This window comes from Podarcis raffonei, chromosome 6, assembly GCF_027172205.1.
Source record: "Podarcis raffonei isolate rPodRaf1 chromosome 6, rPodRaf1.pri, whole genome shotgun sequence".
NCBI classification, from domain to species: Eukaryota; Metazoa; Chordata; class Lepidosauria; order Squamata; family Lacertidae; genus Podarcis; species Podarcis raffonei.
Window position 1 is genome coordinate 65383171 of NC_070607.1, and position 15343 is coordinate 65398513.

Sequence of the window (15343 nt, forward strand, 5' to 3'; positions counted from 1 at the left end):
CAGCAATCTCTGGAGCACCAGAGGTTCCCTACCATCTTCTAGACCCAGACTTATGGAGAGTTCTTGCACCCCCCCTTTTCTGGTTCAGAAAAAGGAATAATTCAAGTTGGCTAATATTGCAAGTTAAAAATATAATAATAAAGTAAGAAAAGAAACCAAAGCAAGAAGCTGATATAGTGGCAGATTAAGAAACATTTTAAAAAGGGTACCAAGAATGATCAAACAATGGTCAAGGAAAAGCCTTCTGAAATGGAAGGCAGTGGAATTGCCATCATTGAGGCATTGCTCAGCCACACATCCTTGGTGCTTGAATGATTCTGGCAGTGACAGAGTTAAGTCTCACAGCTGTTCTCTTCATGGGATAGAGCGGCCTCTCTCCTCCAGAACTGGCCATCTGGTTTTAATAAAGTGCAGCAAATGAGGCTGTGCTCCCTCCCCCATTTTTTTACGGAGAAACTGTCAAAACATTCCAATGGTGTGAGCTCGACTGCAGCGCACAGACCGCGGGCAAGGCGCAAGACACCAGGTACTGCAACCATGGCTCCCCAACATGCCTTGCTTCTGCTGGTTATCGTGGCCAATGCCGTTGACGGGCAACAACATCAGTTAATGGAGTACATGGAGAGGAGGCTCGCTGTCTTAGAGGTGAGAGCATGGGAGCAGAATGGTCTTCTCTGGGCCTGGTGTTGCGCACAGGGCAAAGTGCGTTCCAGATTGGATTTAAGGGTGCTGGCTCTGCAGTTACTTGAATATCTAACTTTGACAGAAGAACAGCAATCACCTAACTTGGGGCAGGGGCAGGGAGGCTCCTCTAGAGCTGCATAGGTTTGAAAATTATTATTATTGAGGAACTATAATGGTCTGTTGTCCGTTATCTGTTGACCATTAAGGAAGGTTATTTCCTGTAGGTGCAGGTGGTCTGATCTTTGAGAGTCTGGGGTAGTAGATCTGGAATTCTTGGGCTGCCCTGTGTGGAAATGCAAGACATTGCATTGCCTTGCTCCTCATTCCATAATGTCGCAGCTCCTTAGAACATAATTGGATCTTTTGTTTCAAAACTCAGTGGTTCTACAGCACTCTGTACACTTATCAGCTAACTTCATCTGATAATCCGGCAGCAGCTATCCAGAGCATCGGTAGCTGGATGCAGAGCACTCACTGACTGGGAGGATAGGGTAATAAAAGTGTCAAGACAAAGGCTTTTTAAATCTAAAATAAAGGCATGGCGTTTTCTTATCGCTAGGAACAAGCATGTGTTTGCAGAAAGTCTTGATAATGTAACTGCAGAGTGCATAGGGACGGCTAAGAATGCAAAAGGCAGATGAGAATATCTCAAAATGAACAGGCATCTTAACGCCAGGACTTTAAAGCCAAGCTTACAATTTTGAGAGCCTGATTCTTGATTTTAGATGTTCATGCAATCTGTCAAGACAAATGTAACCTGGACTCTACATGGCGACCAGAGTCCCAGGGTGGGTAGGTTAATTCTGTGTTTTTTAATACTGTCAACCACCCTGTGATCCTCGAATGAAGGACAGGATATAAATTTTAATAATAATAATAATAATAATAATAATAATAATAATAATAATAGTTTAGCATGTCAAGGGGGCCTTCCTCAGGTGCCTTTTCTTCTTTCCTCCTTCTCTTAGGAGCGGATCACGCAGTGGCATGATCAGAGCAGCCGTTACTCCACTGAGCTGAGGGATTTCAAGAACAAGGTTTTGTCCATGCTGGAGTCAGTGGAGAAAGACCGGGAGACACTTCGCTCAGAGGTAGAAAACACTGCAGTGCGAGTGGACCGGCTGGAGCGAGAGGTGGACTACCTTGAAACTCAAAATCCTGCCCCACCCTGTGTGGAGGTGGATGACAAACTAATGGAGAATCAAGTTGCCAATGCCAAGAAGCGCAAGAATGAGAAGTATGACAAAATGACAGGTGAGTGGACAACCTCACAGCATGCACTCATACTAATGGCCGTGCCAGATGACCCTGCAAGGCAGGCTTCAATGGTTGTTGTGGTTGTTGTTGTTTTGCTTTGTGTGATTCTTCTACAAGTCCCTCAGCATTGACCATCAGTGCTATATTTTGTCCCCATGGCACAAACATCCGTGATTAGTTGCAGAGGAGAGAGCTGTGTTTTTGGGAGAGGAATACAGCCAATATTGCTATGTGACTTTTAAAAAGGGACTAGATCACATGCAGTCTAGAGCTGGACACCTATTTCAATGCACACACACCCTCCGATCTCTGGATAGTAGTGGTTAACTGATAGGCCTATGAAAAATGGCAGCATGAAATTTGTGAAGGCTGTTCACAGTTCTGTGAGAAGGAAGAAGGGGTCTCTTTGTTCGCAAAATGACTCTTTTGTTTAGCAAACCTTTCTTTATTTATTGCATTTCTTTCCTGCCCTTTTTTGGGCAAAGGAGTCCCGAGGGCAACAAAATGGGGAGGCATTGCTGCAGCAGGAGGGAGGGAGGGAAGTGGATATGCATTGTGAGGAACTGCAAAGCCTTTAAATATTTTTTTAAACAACAACAACAAATGAACATTTAATGTTCGCCAAATGATGAAGGGAGTGGAGTAGGCTAGAGCAGGGTAATTAATTATTAAGCAATGTCACAGGCACTGTCCAATAGGGATTTGTGACATCGGTGCAACTACAGTCTACACAGGAATTTCAATAGCAATGGCTAAGCAGTTGGGTTGGATGGATAGAAAATATTATAGATTGAATCTTGGGACAATGTGTTATCTCTGACATAGAAAGGAAGATCTTTTGCAATATATGTGCAGCAGCTACTTCCCATAAAATAAGGGAGTAGCGTACTTGAACAAGTAAGTTTGTGACATAGCAGGTTAGAATCCTGTACACAGTTAGGCTGCTGAAGTCCCATTGGCTTCAATCAGATTTAAGCAGACTGTGAGCAAGATTGCAGCTGCGGTATCTAAAACACATCCCAGCCATTGCAAGTGAGCAATTCTCCCAGGCATAATGTTTTGTGAGTCATGCGATTCCTCCAATGCTTCTCACAAATCTGACTTCCCTGTGAAAGGCTTTTCCATTTGGGCTAGTGATCGGGGAAGCTGGGAAAGTATATTTCTTCCGCTGCTGGAACAGACTCCATTGTTGTGTGCCCTTGAGACAAATCACACCATATTCCAGAAAGTCAGTTTGCCACATAGCTAGCTCTTCATGTGTCTCCTCACATCTGACTGTTTTCATGCTGCAGTGCTTTGTTGTTTTTGGTCCTTTTGTTCCAGATTAAAGTCTGCTAAGATGCACAGATAAATCTGACATGGATTAGTTGTACGTTTCTCATCCATGTCAGTTGCATATCTGTTCTATCCCCTTTCTGCATTAATCTATGATTCCTCACATCATCTGCATGAAAACATGTATATAAATAATTCTCACAAAATATAAATTTCTAAACAAATGTTCTTGGTTCAAGTATGCATTGCTAGCAGTATTTATCTGCATCTGCAAAGCAAGCAAACAGAGCAAGAAAGAGTGAGCCATCCTTGTTCCTCCAACATCTGGCAATGAGCAGTATGCAACCTCTGAATACGGATGCTGTTGCCATAGAAGATTGCCATTGATAGACCTATAATTCATCCATGCAGTGATGATCCCTTATCAGGAAAGGAGCAGCTGTGAAACTCTGCACAGCTATGTAATATACTCCCAACTTCCAAGCACCTTCTCCCTGCAGTTTAGCCCTTGAGGAGAACTGGTTAAGGAGGCTACTCAGTCCCAACCTTCAGTGTTTTAAGAGACGGCCAATGGAAACTGTATGCTCTGCTGCAGAATCAGCTATTGAAATAAGTGACTTGCAAGACAAATAGTAATGAAAGCTTTGTTGCTAGAGCTAAGCTGCACAATGTAGTAGAGAAGCCAAAACCAGGAGAGAATCAATTCAGTTTGCCAGAAATAAATCAGGAACAGCTAGCTATATTAGTACTAAAAGGCCAAGTCTTGTTTAGGCTGCTTTTTAAGCAAGCAAGTCTAGCCTCAATTCAACAGTGATTTGAGACTTTGAGGGCAGCTCCCCTGGTCCGCCAAAGGGTGCATGTTTTTTGAGGGGGGAGGGGGGAGGAATAGGAGGCAAGATCTATTGAGTTCCCTTTCACAAGGGAGGACCATGCAGAGAAAAGTGCAGAATTAGCAGGACTGGGAGAATATCTTCCACATGTGATTAATTCTTTTTGTGAATATAATGTGAATACAAATGTCTCTACCACTTCAGGAGCTGCAATTTTCATAATGCAAGAGACACTTTGAAGACAGGTCTTTGGTCTTATCTAGTACTATTTGTCAACCAGATGTCTGCAGGAAGCTCACAAAGAGGACGGGTGGTGGTATATATTTTATGTGTGTATGTTTGTATTTTATGCACACACTGCTTTTCAGGCACCAACCTTCTTCACAATACAACCGAATGAATGGAAATGCAATTTTAAACCAGTCCCAAGAGTCTCAGATTTAGCAAGGGGTGGGAGCAGTAGGAATTAAGGCATCAGGTTCTGAATAGGACAGATATTCTGGAATTTGTGATTTGCTCACATGTCCGTACACTGCTTTTAACGATTCCTTTGCAGTTTTGTGCTATAGATTTGAGAACGAGAGCAAAGCACACTGTAACTATCCTATGACTATTCTTTATAGATTGCAGTGACACAGTGTCCCAGGTGAAAGCCATGAAAATCCTAAAGCGGTTTGGCAGCACTGCTGGACTCTGGACTAAAGACCCAGTGGGAAATTCGGAGAAGATCTATGTGTTTGATGGCACTAGCAACGACACCGTGTATGTCTTCCCCAGAACGAGAGAGTTCACGCTCTTCTCTGCTACACGAAAGGCTGCACGCATCAAGCTACCCTATCCATGGGTCGGCACTGGACACTTGGTATATGGGGGCCATCTTTATTATATCCGAAGACACGGCACTTTCCAGGTTATCAAGTTTAGCTTGGCCAACAAGACTATTGTGGATAGTTCAGTTTTCCCTGCCGAGGAGCAGATCCCTGTCTTTGGTCTTTCATCCTATAACTACATTGATCTGGTGGCCGACGAGGAAGGGATCTGGGCTATTTATGCCACACAAGAGAATGAAAGAAACATTGAATTGGCCAAGCTAGACCCTGCAACCCTGGACATTGAGCAAATGTGGGACACACCATGTCCCCGGGAGAATGCAGAGAGCGCTTTTGTCATCTGTGGTGCGCTCTATGTGGTGTACAACACGCGACTGCCCAGCCGGTCTCGTATCCAGTGTGTCTTTGATGTCAGTGGCTCAATGGCAAATGAAGATGCTCCCCTAGTCTACTTCCCCAAGCGGTACGGCTCTCACTCCAGCATGAAGTACAACCCCAAAGAGAGGCAGATCTATGCTTGGGATGATGGCTATCAGCTTATTTACCGCATGGAGATGAAGAAGAAGACCGAAGTCTGAGAAAGGCCTAGAGCTCTGGTGGACAGCGCATCAGAAACATGCTCCATTGCCTCCCTGCAGATACGACTCAGCTGCCTACTCATGCACATAGCATGTTCAGCTCCTTAGAAAACCAGCAAGCATGGAGTAGACTGGACTTCCTGATACATCAAACATTTTTAATGCAGAAATTGCCTACATTTGAGGAGGGGAGGACTCGCCATTTCTTTCTTTTCCCCCAGCTCACTTAAAATTGGATTATTATTTTTAGGTGCGGGGGGCCTTATGCTCGAAAACATAAAAAACTACTGGGGAATAGAGTTAATCAGCTCTATTTTTGAAGCAGGGGCACCCCCCTCTATGTTTCCATACTGCCTTAGAAATCAAATTGGCATCACCCCGGCAGCCCTGCTATTTCATAGACGCCTCCCTTTTCAGAATGACAGCCCAGAAGGATCTTAAGCTGCCTGCCCAAATGAGGCAGTGAGCAGGCACTCATGATAACTATAAGGCCAGGCACTGCAGTAATAATAATAATAATAATCCCATAGGGTTTGGTTAATTTAACAAGAATGTAAAACCTATTTTTCTTCTCGCTTTCCTTTGCCCTCCAGAAGCTTTAATTGGACAGTCCAGGTGGCAGTTTCCTGCTTGCTTGTTGTACCTTATTATTTCTGTTGTTCTATTTAAATCTCCTTTCTATAAATCAGAATATGTCTGTATCGGTTTTAGTTTTGTTTTGTTCATATGCCGCTGAAAATACTAGAGGGAGCTGCTCTGGCCCAGCCTTCATATTGAGATCTCTCTGATTTGTGGCCCCCTTCTGAGGTGGTGGTTCTTGTTGTTTGCCTGAAAGTTAGTGCTTTGTTAAAGATTAGTCTAAACAGAAAGCCGCTCATGAAAGCTACTGAGACTGGCTTGCCTGAAATCTCTCACAACAAAAACAAAGTCAGCTTTCTTCCAATTCCCAGCTTTCCTATCTAGCTGTTCTGTTCCCTCCAAAAGTCAATGAGAATTGATTGCACTCGGAGCCTTTGGTCATGTTTCAGGTTGTCCTCCTTTTCCATTTGTATTACAGTTTCTTACTAATTGCTGGATTTGTCTAATTCTGGCTCTGTTCTCATGCCATTGCCTCTGGGTTCTTTCTTTGTTAACTGAGCTGTGTACACACTCCCATTTACTTTCGCATCTACTAAGCTCCCACCACTCATATGGGAAGCACTACATCTCCAACATTTGCCACAATCCACATCTATCCTGTCATTTCTTCTGAAATACTGCATTCTGATGCATTTCCCCACAAACCAGCTCTGATAAGTATTGAGAAAATGTGTTTTAAGCCACGTGTCCCTAATGCTAGTTATGTGGTTTCCATATGTCCTTTAACAAGGAAACCTCTTAAAACTTTCTTGTAGGGTGTGATTATTGCAGATATTAATATTGCGCTGCCTGAAGCAATTGGATGCATAAATGCTGACTCCTTTGGGAATAAAAATGGTCCAGGCCCGTAAACATGATTCAAAGCTTTACTAACAAGAACTTCATAACTGGTACAAGAACAAATCAATGATACATCCAAATAGCTCCATAAGACATAGCGTAGGCTCCACATCTTCTCTGAAATATTATATAACTCGAAACAGACCTAGCTTCCATGTTTTCTCTCTCTCTTCACGTACAGCCTAAATTCCAGCCTGAGGCTGTTTCTCCTGGAGAGGCATTATTAGCACATCTTTCTCTCACTGTGCCTGGGAACAAAAGACAAAGGCAACTCCCTTCAAAATTTGCAATTGAATACCTTAATCATGTGACCTAAGGTTGAACACTCACGTGAAAGAGGAGAGAACATCGACCCAGCTAGAAACTCAGAAAGCTCTTTTTTAGCTTTAGTATACCACAATGGAATTTTCCAATGTTAAACCCTTCAGCATTACACATGCAGGCATTATCCATGTCAGTGTGCAATTCAACAATTATACCTAACAATGATTGTGTCCCTTATTCTGAATAGGATTCCTCACAAGAAAAGGGAAAATTTGACAGCCATGGCGTAGGCAAGGCATGTCTAAAGTCTGTTTATTTTTCTGGGTTAAAATCCTAAAAATAAGCTCAACAACTCTGGGGTTAACTCCTTAAAAAAGCTCACAACTTCAATCCTAAAAAAAGGTCAACAATGTTGGTCGGCCCTCATGCATGTTCACTTCATCAAATCTGGCCCTCTTTGAAAAAGGTTTGGACACCCCTGGCCTAGACAGAGTGGAGGATGTGGGGGTGGGGGTAAGAGGGCGTTCCAGAGTTCTCACCAGGCATGCTTCCACTTCACCTGGGGCGAATCCAGGTTGAAAGCAAGGTGTCTGGCCTCTAACCTGAATGGACTTCATGTGACCGCTGGATGCTATTGGCTGTTGGCTGAGGCCTTGTTGAGTGCTCCAGCTTGCCCATCCTGTGGACACTGACTATGGCTGTGTACGCACCATACATTTAAACCACATGACGCCTCCCCAAAGAATTCTGGAAATTGTAGTTAAATTTTTTCTTTCTTCCATGATCTTCAATGTAGCCATATCAGACTGCAAATTAGTAAAAGAAAACTACACAAAATCCGAAGCACGGATTGCCCATGCCACATCTGGTTTGGTTCTTAAGTACAGTGTTCATACAATTGACCATTGGGAGGAGGGATTTTATGACACATCTGCACTTGAAGGAAATGTGTTAACATTTTCCTCACCATGTGGCCATTTGCTACAGACGGTCAGCATTACCTATAGTCAAAAGCACACCATGGTATGTTGCATGGTAGGCAAATGATTGTTTGTAGCCACCAAGAATTACTCTTCTGCCTCAGCTTATTGACACGTTGTTTGCATCAGGTCTTTCAGACTATACAGAAGTTTTCTTTCAACCTTCTTCTTAGACTGTATTTCCCTTCCCTGCTGGGAGGAAGGGAAATAGCTGTAGGGCTCAGCCCCCTCTCTTCAGCAAGATTTTTTTTTTTTTACAAACACTCGCTCACATCTGCCAAGTCCTGGCTTGAATCATTCCATTGTCTTAAAAATGCAACCACAAATGGGAGAGAATCTCCTGCCAGCTTGACTGCTTCTGCTTGCCTAATAGATGGCTCATCCTCCCAGGAAGGCAAAACAGCCAAACTCTTAGGTTCCAAACTGTGGGTTGAGTAGGCCCTGCATCCATCAGGCTAAGAAGAGTTAGAAAAGCAGAGGTCAGTTTTGGAAAATTACTGCAAACCAAACCATAAAAGGATTAAATCGTGTGTAGGGATTCCTGAACTGAATAGGATTTATGCCATATTTCTTTTCTTGAAAATATTTCTAACCTGCTCGTCATCTGTACATATACCAGGATGAGGTACAGCATAAAAACAAAACCGCAGACCCCAGAATGGAAAAATTGTGTATGATATGGACTGTGAGGGTCCTACCTTGCTGAAACTAAGCAGGCTGGAGTCAGTACCTGGATGGGAGGGACATACAGTAGGAACAGAGTCAGACCATTGGTTTGTCTAATTCAGTATTGTTTACACTGATGTGTAGCAGCTCTCCAGATTTCCAGACGGGATATGTCTACCTGGCAGCGGCGGAGCGTATGCCCGTGCTGCCTGGGGCGCGACCCCAAGGGAAGCAGGGCCCAGAGGCCGCCCTCCCACACACCACAGTTCAGGGTAGGAAAGGGGCAGCAGACCCGCAGCGGAGTTGCTATGGCTGGGGCACAGCTGAGAAGAGCAGGTGGCAGCTTTGTCGCTCCCTCTCCCCCTGCTCTCTGCTGCTGGGCCAGGCCTCACCTGGCAATGGAGGTGGAGCTGTTGCGACTGAGCATACCTCGCCTTGGCCGAGGTGGGATGCTCTCTGCTGCTGGGTCAGATGTGACCCGGCCGCAGAGTTACTGCAGCTGGTCGCAAGGTGCCTTGCAGCCAACTCTCCTGTTCTCCACCACCGGGTCACACCTGGCCCAATGACAGAGCTGCTGCAGCCGGGCATGCCTTGCCATGAAGGGCTGTTCTCTGCTGTTGGGTCAGAAGTGGAGCTGTGCCAGGCACAAGTGCCACAGTCATGGCACAACTTCTAGCACAGAGCCAGACTCCAATGAAGGAGCCTGCTGTGGGGGCGCCTCTTTGTGCCCCCTCTCAAAATTTCACCTGGGGCCAAGGCACCCCCCCATGCTATGCCTCTGCTACTTGGAGACACTGGGGATTGAACCAGGGACATTTTCTATGCAAAGCATATGCTCTACCAAAGAGGCACAGTCCTAGACTGCCTAGGAACCACATGCACACTGCCTTGGGTTCCATGGTGGAAGAATGGAAGAGAATAAACAAACCACAAAAAATACTCCAATAAAACAAAAAAGGCAAGTTAGCCAAAGAAAAGGTGATGGGTGGGGGGTGGAGATGGGCTAGCAAGGTAGAAGAACCAGTTGAACTTCAGAAAAAGCATTTTGCAAACTTTAGGCAGAAGTTCCAATGGGACCTTTTCCACAGTTTCTTGGCTGGCTGCATCTTCAGTTTCTCCAAGTTTAAGGTCTGATTGCAAATACATAGGCAGGGAAGAAGAGGGGAGAGAGATTTATGCAACAGCTTGGCTGGAGAATTGCTTGGCTTCAAGAAATTCCCAACAAGTGTGGAGACATAGTGTGGATTACTCCCTTGGTGTGCCCCAGGCCCCCTCCAGACTAACGTCTTATTGTGGATGTCTTTTGCAATATGTTATTAACACGAATAATAGTGCATTAGTGGTGGACTTATTTTGCTTTGCTTTGTTCATCGAGCAGCACATTATTGCTGTCTGGAGGGGCGATAACACAACAAAAGCAGGACAAAAATAAACCAGAACATTTGTGGTATATAAAATCTGCAGGAAGTTATGGGATATGCACTGACTGGAAGTGAAGCAGTGTGACCGCCCAAACCTTTTTCAAGTGCAAACAGCATTGAAGTCAGGATTGCATGTGGCTACCTCAGAAGCATAAAGAGCACAAAAGAATCACAAATATTCAGTAAAAAAGGATGACCAGGGTTTATGTGCATCCCAGACTCTGGGGCCTGGTGGGAGATTGTTGTGGGTTTGAGGCTTGGAGAGCAGGATGATAATGACCATTCCTTCTTTGGGATTCTAAGACCCTGAGTATAAGTGGTCCAGGAACTCCCATCTAGGGGGAAATAGGAGGGAAATGGCCACTGGTGCTGCTTGTAGGTAAAAAACACACACACTCTCTCCCACCTTCCGCTACCTGTTATATTTTCCAACCTGGCAAATGTTTCTATGCTAGAGTTGCCATATTTCAAAAAGTGAAAATCTGGACACAAAAGTTGTTGAGATTTTTGCCCAAAGCTGTTGAGCTTTTCAAAAGGAAATTGGCCAAGATCCACATTGCAGGGTTTCCTGCCCAGACGCTTCTTTACAATGGCCGAATCCTGGCTAGGTCCGGATGTATGGCAACCTATGCCTTTGATGGGGCAGACATCTACACCATACATTTAGTGCACATTTAAAGCACTCACCTTAAATAATCCTAGGAACTGACGTTTGTTAAATGGGCAGGGAATTGTAGCTGGTAGGACTTTAAAGAGACAGGCATGGTTTCCAGGCTGCAATCTTACTTAGCTTTCTTTTAATAGGAACAAACACACTTCTCTGTTTCTCTTGGGGCTGTGTCCTTCGAGGCTAAAGTTTGCTCTTTGACAGCATTGTCAAGGGCTTTTGTCATGTTGTAAACAGATGCTGGCAAGAGGCCTGAGGCCAAATAATTTCTGTGCTTCCAGCCTTGAGGCACAGAGGGAATGGAGAGCTACATCTACCACCTCCCTCCCCAACCTTGCAGCTTCTTAACTGCTGAGCTCAGCATTTTGTCGACCAGGGGAGAAAATGTTCAGATAAAAGAGCTGGTTTCGCTCCCAGTCAGGGATCCAGACTCATTGCTCTGCAGCTTAATCCAGCCTGCTTATTAGAACTGCTGCAAAGCTCTATTCCTTCAAATGAATTTTTTTAGCAAGTTACCTTCTGCTTGGCCAGGAAAAGGCTGCTGTTTGTGGGGTTGTTCTCTTCAGTGATGAGCTGGTGGTTAATGCAGTGGTTCAAAATGCTTTTAATATGGATAGACAGAAAAAGAAAAAAGGCTGGTGTTTCTTTTCGTCTGTCAGTTCCCAGCAGAAGTCACCCGTTCATTAGCACTGTGTGCTGCACTGCCACTTCTGAGTCGTTGGCACCCACACTCTAAGGTTCTTGTGACCCATTATGATGGAAATAATTGGTCTACTGCTGGCACCCTCCATGTAGTTGGAAATTGCTAATTGAGCTCCCTACATGCAGGAATACTGACACAAGCAACTAGGGCATGACTTTGCAATGCGGGGCAAGGGGAGATGGAATTAACGAGGAAAAAAGAAAATGGGACACGAAGCAGCATAGATTCACCATAATTCAGTTATGGCAGATTTTAATCAGATGGTCTGGAGAGCCTTAGCTCCAGGGGTCAAATGTAGCCCTCAAAGCCTCTCTGTCTCGCCCTTGGGACTATCTCCAAATCACACCCATCTTTGGCCATCCTTAGCACCTTCCTTGAATGTTTTTTGCCTGTCTGGAATGTGTCCTTGAACTGTGATAAAGCCTGTCGCAATGAAAAGTTTCCCCTTAAAGTTCAGAATTTAGCAAGCTGCCATAAGTGTAGCACATATTGACTGGACTTCTTAAACATGTCTACAGTGACCTCTTGTGGCTGATGACTTTAGGAGTTGGATTACTTCTATCTTTTAATTCTTGGAGTAATGGCATTATTGGAAGCATAAACCATCAATCTGGCATGGCTAGTAGTCTTAATGGCTTCAGTCCTGGATAGCCCAAGGGCTGCCTTCTTCTATGTGTTCCTTCTTGCATGCTCCAATCAGCATCCCTGACCTCGTTCCAGTTCTCTTCATCTCATCACACAACCAGGATTAGGGTATTTTCTGAATTACTGCCCACCTGCAGATATCTTGCCAAGCAAGGTGCACCATGCTCAATCACTTTATGGTTCTGGGCAGCTGGTAAAGAGGTGGCTTAAAAAAAAGTCTGTTTTTCTGTCTAGTGCTGAGCTGCATTAGAATTATTACTATGCTGTTTCTTCTTGTGGCTTTCATGGTTGGGATTAACATGGGGGCTGTTTTAATTTGAAATATTGCTTTGGGACTGTGACTTTTTCGCGGGCTTGTGTTCCTTGGAGAGTAGGGTATACATTTAAAAAATAAATATATAACCATATGTGACATGAACAACTTATAGTTCATTTATACTAATATTTCCCATAGCTTTGCTGGAAAATAACAGGAATCCCTGCGGCACCTTAAAAGACTAACATTACCTTTTTGTGACATTAGCTTTTGTGAATGCAGTCTACTTTATCGGATGCTTGAAATGTAATCCTGAAGCATATATATATATATATATATATATATATATATATATATATATATGAAGCATATATATATATATATATATATATATATATATATATATATATGAAGCATATATATATATATCACAGCAGTGGAGGAAATGTAAAGTGCATTTCCCCATCACTTTCCAAACATCAGCACGACACATGTGCACGGCAGCCACGGAATTTTGAGGGGGCCTGGCCCCCTCCTTGATTTCAACAATTTGGGTGGTTCCCTAAAAAAATATATATCAACAACGACTTTGCAGGTGTCAGGAATTTTACTTTTTGAATTCTGGCAACCCTAGCCAGTCTTGTGTACATAGGCTCAGGTCTGGCTCTGAAGGATCGCCTTGGGTTACTAGCATCCTGTTTTTGAAACATTTCTCTTGTAGTCTTCAAAACCATATAAATCATAAATGGCTGTCTGTGGGCATTGCTGCAGAAGTGTGAAATAGGGTGGGTGGGGATGGGACAGGGAAGAAAAGAGCTGTGCTGCCAGTGACTTCCAAAGAAATCTTTGCTTAGTAAATTGCTCACACTTTCATCCAGCAATCCTAGCTAAGCAATCAAAGGCATGAGTGGTTGAGGGAGGGTGGGTGTGATTGGGGAGGGAATTGCAACCTATTTAGATCTTTCTCATGAATATCTTAACACGCAGCAGGGGAACTAATCACGTGATATTAACATTTAAATTAACTGGACCTACAGAAGTCAGCAGCAGGAGAGAGCCATTTGCTCCTCAAACTAGGCGCTCGCACGCAGTCCCATCAATTGCACTGGGCAATTTAAAATTTGCATGCTATTTTAAAGGAATAAATGTGCACAAGTAAGCAATTATCTGCATCTTTGCTCTCCCCCCCACCTTCTCCTGCTCACTCTGGAAGAGCAGCAGACGGACAACACAGGAAGCAATGGTTTGAATGGTCTGGTTGCCGTCCCTCCCGCCTCCTGCTCCTCAGCATTTTCTGAAGCTGAACCTGATGAGCCCATGAGTAAGCAAAATTCACAAGACTTTATTGCTACAATAAAAGGCCATGAGTTGTGCTTGCACCCTTTGCTACTGACAGAAACATGGGTGGTGGTTTCTTTCAGCATTTGGTAACTGCCAGGGAAGCATAGGTAAAGGTAAAGGGACCCCTGACCATTAGGTCCAGTTGTGACCGACTCTGGGGTTGCGGCGCTCATCTCACTTTATTGGCCAAGGGAGCCGGCGTACAGCTTCCGGGTCATGTGGCCAGCATGACTAAGCTGCTTCTGGCGAACCAGAGCAGCGCATGGAAACGCCATTTACCTTCCCGCCTGAGCAGTACCTATTTATCTACTTCCACTTTGACATGCTTTCAAACTGCTAGGTTGGCAGGAGCAGGGACCGAGCAACGGGAGCTCACCCCATCACGGGGATTCAAACCGCCAACCTTCTGATCAGCAAGTCCTAGCTCTGTGGTTTAACCCACAGCGCCACCCGTGTCCCACCAGGGAAGCATGGCGGTGCACAAACAGGGCACAAAGGCATACTTCCATGTCATTCACCCAGGCAGGGCTCCAGACCCCTCTGCATGGGTGAAGGGCTTGACCAGGATAATCAGGGTGTTTCATCTCCTCTGTAGGCTTTGTGATCTGCTGTTCCTTTAAATTGTGGTGGTGAACCCTCCTTTTTGGCCTAAGGGCCACATTCTGTTCTGGGCAACTTCCCAAGGGCCACAATCCAGGAGTGAGCAGAGCCAGATACAAGAGTGAGCAGATAATGAATGTAAAATTCACTTTCGTACAAGGGAAGAAGTGTGGGGTATAATGGGAAAATGAATGAATGAATGCATGAATGAATGAATGATACTGTTGCTGTTGAGTTCCTATGAATTATTTTAAGGCTACAAACAGAGCAGATCTCTTTCTCCCTTCACCTACAACATTGCCAGTCAGAGGGAAGAGATGCAGTGGCTGTCCTGGACATGGAGGAAGTTTTCCCAGGTGGCAGCCCCACCTTAATCCGCTGAAAGGGTTGAGTGTGGCTGGTTACCAGGAATATCCTGTTCCATCCACCATCTTGGAATCTTGGCATTAACCAGAGAAAAGTCCAGTTCCATCTCAAGAGTGTTTTGAGTAAAACCTCTGTGTGTGTGTGTGTGTGTGTGTGTGCGCGCACATCATACTTTCTCAGCATTTCCAGCTATTCATAATATCCCATAACAGTTGCAGTCGGACCCTGGGTTATGTCAGTTATATTTTGATTCATTTTTACATTTATATCCCACCCTTACTCCATGGAGCTCCCCTCTCCCTTTTTTATTTTTACAACAATTCTAAGCTAAGTTAAGCTAAGAGACAGTGACTGGCCCAAGGCCCAAGACTTGAACCCTGGACTCCCAGGTCTTAAGCCAATATTCTAACCACTACACCACACTGGCTCTTATGCTGGTGATGAGTGACAAACTGCAGTTGCTTACTTTGACTGCTCCTTTAGCTCAGGGAAACTGGTGGC

General features: G+C 44.5%; 1 protein-coding gene across 1 annotated transcript; it reads left to right on the top strand.

The window, feature by feature from the left end:
• The first annotated feature begins 424 nt into the window (after nucleotides 1-424).
• Nucleotides 425-6155, top strand: OLFML3 (olfactomedin like 3). Its single transcript, XM_053393540.1, has 3 exons — nucleotides 425-645; nucleotides 1653-1938; nucleotides 4670-6155. The coding sequence occupies exons 1-3, from the start codon at nucleotides 538-540 to the stop codon at nucleotides 5452-5454; spliced, it is 1179 nt and encodes a 392-aa protein (XP_053249515.1). The 5' UTR covers nucleotides 425-537; the 3' UTR covers nucleotides 5455-6155.
• The last annotated feature ends 9188 nt before the right edge of the window (nucleotides 6156-15343 follow it).

Coding starts and splice junctions, on each gene's coding strand:
- OLFML3 (XM_053393540.1), top strand. CDS start 538: ATGGCTCCCCAACATGCCTTGCTTCTGCTGGTTATCGTGGCCAATGCC. Junction 646..1,652: donor GGAGGCTCGCTGTCTTAGAG/GTGAGAGCATGG, acceptor TCCTTCTCTTAG/GAGCGGATCACGCAGTGGCA. Junction 1,939..4,669: donor GAAGTATGACAAAATGACAG/GTGAGTGGACAA, acceptor TATTCTTTATAG/ATTGCAGTGACACAGTGTCC.